Source organism: Branchiostoma floridae, chromosome 12 (genome assembly GCF_000003815.2).
Source record: "Branchiostoma floridae strain S238N-H82 chromosome 12, Bfl_VNyyK, whole genome shotgun sequence".
Lineage (NCBI taxonomy): Eukaryota > Metazoa > Chordata > Leptocardii > Amphioxiformes > Branchiostomatidae > Branchiostoma > Branchiostoma floridae.
The window spans coordinates 11,265,364-11,266,575 of NC_049990.1; the positions used below are offsets into that span (position 1 = coordinate 11,265,364).

Here is a 1,212-nt window from a genome sequence, read left to right on the forward strand (position 1 = left end):
ACTGTCATCATCATCCAATAGTCCTGGCATCCCTTCTGGGTAACAGATCAACTGGAGTAGGTTCTGGGCCTAGGGGAAGAAATATGACAACTATTTTATTTAACATGTGACAAAAATGCAATCTTGATATGTTGAGACATACTGTAAGATTGTAATGAATTGCCATACTGTATATGGCTGTAAGATATGGCTCTTCAATATACGTATGTATGTCTGTACCTGTTGTAATAGTTGTGATAGCACAGGGTCCACTAGTAGTTCTGCTGTACACAGACAGTGCACCTTTACCTAGTCCTGCTGACAGTACAGCACACATTGGTGTAATTATAACAGTTACTGTACCTGCTGTTGGGCCAGCATGGAGTTTTGCTGTACATGGTCAGACAGCGCTCCTTTACGTACTCCTGCTGACAGTACAGCACAGTGCTATATAATCATAATAACTGTACCTGTTGTGATAGCATGGGGTCCAGCAGTAGGTCTACTATACACAATCAGACACTAGTGAGCACTCCTCTACCCACCCCTGCTGACACATTGCAATGATAACTGTACCTGTTGTTGTGACAGCAGTTCTGCTGTACACAGACATCACTCCTGTACTCACTCCTGCTGACAGTACAACACACAGTGCTATGTAACAAATATGAATAATAACTGAACATGTTGTTGGGACAGCATGGGATCCAGCAGAAGTTCTGCTGTACACAGCCCCTCGGGATTGTGCAGACAGCGCTCCTGTACCCACTCCTGCTGACAGTACAGCACACACAAGAATACAATAACTGTACCTGTTGTTGTGACAGCATGGGATCCAGCAGTAGTTCAGCTGTACACAGTCCCTCCGGGTCGTGCAGACAGCGCTCCTGTACCCACTCCTGCTGACAGTACAGTACACACAAGTATACAATAATAACTGTACCTGTTGTTGAGACAGCATGGGGTCCAGCAGTAGTTCAGCTGTACACAGCCCCTCTGGGTCGTGCAGACAGCGCTCCTGTACCCACTCCTGCTGACAGATGGTGCGCAGACAGTACTTGGCGTACTCGTGGAGACTGGCATTTTCAAGATGACCTAAAGGGGGAGAGGGAGGCACTACTGTGACTTTGTGAAAAGCATGTTGTACAAGTACGTGTTTGTCCCTTCTAAGGTGTTTCTCTTCTAAATTTCTATATTTCAAAGCTAGCATACAGCATCTTTCCAAGACTGCTA

At 45.7% G+C, this 1,212-nt stretch overlaps 1 protein-coding gene across 1 annotated transcript in view; it reads right to left on the reverse strand.

The window, feature by feature from the left end:
- Positions 1-1,212, reverse strand: part of LOC118426975 (mediator of RNA polymerase II transcription subunit 12-like protein) — a 27,261-nt gene that overhangs the window by 8,089 nt on the left and 17,960 nt on the right. The window contains exons 28-29 of the mRNA XM_035836608.1: positions 923-1,074; positions 3-69 (exon numbers count right to left, since the gene is read on the reverse strand). Coding sequence (XP_035692501.1) covers positions 3-69; positions 923-1,074 — 219 coding nt within the window. The remainder of the gene's footprint in view (positions 1-2; positions 70-922; positions 1,075-1,212) is intronic.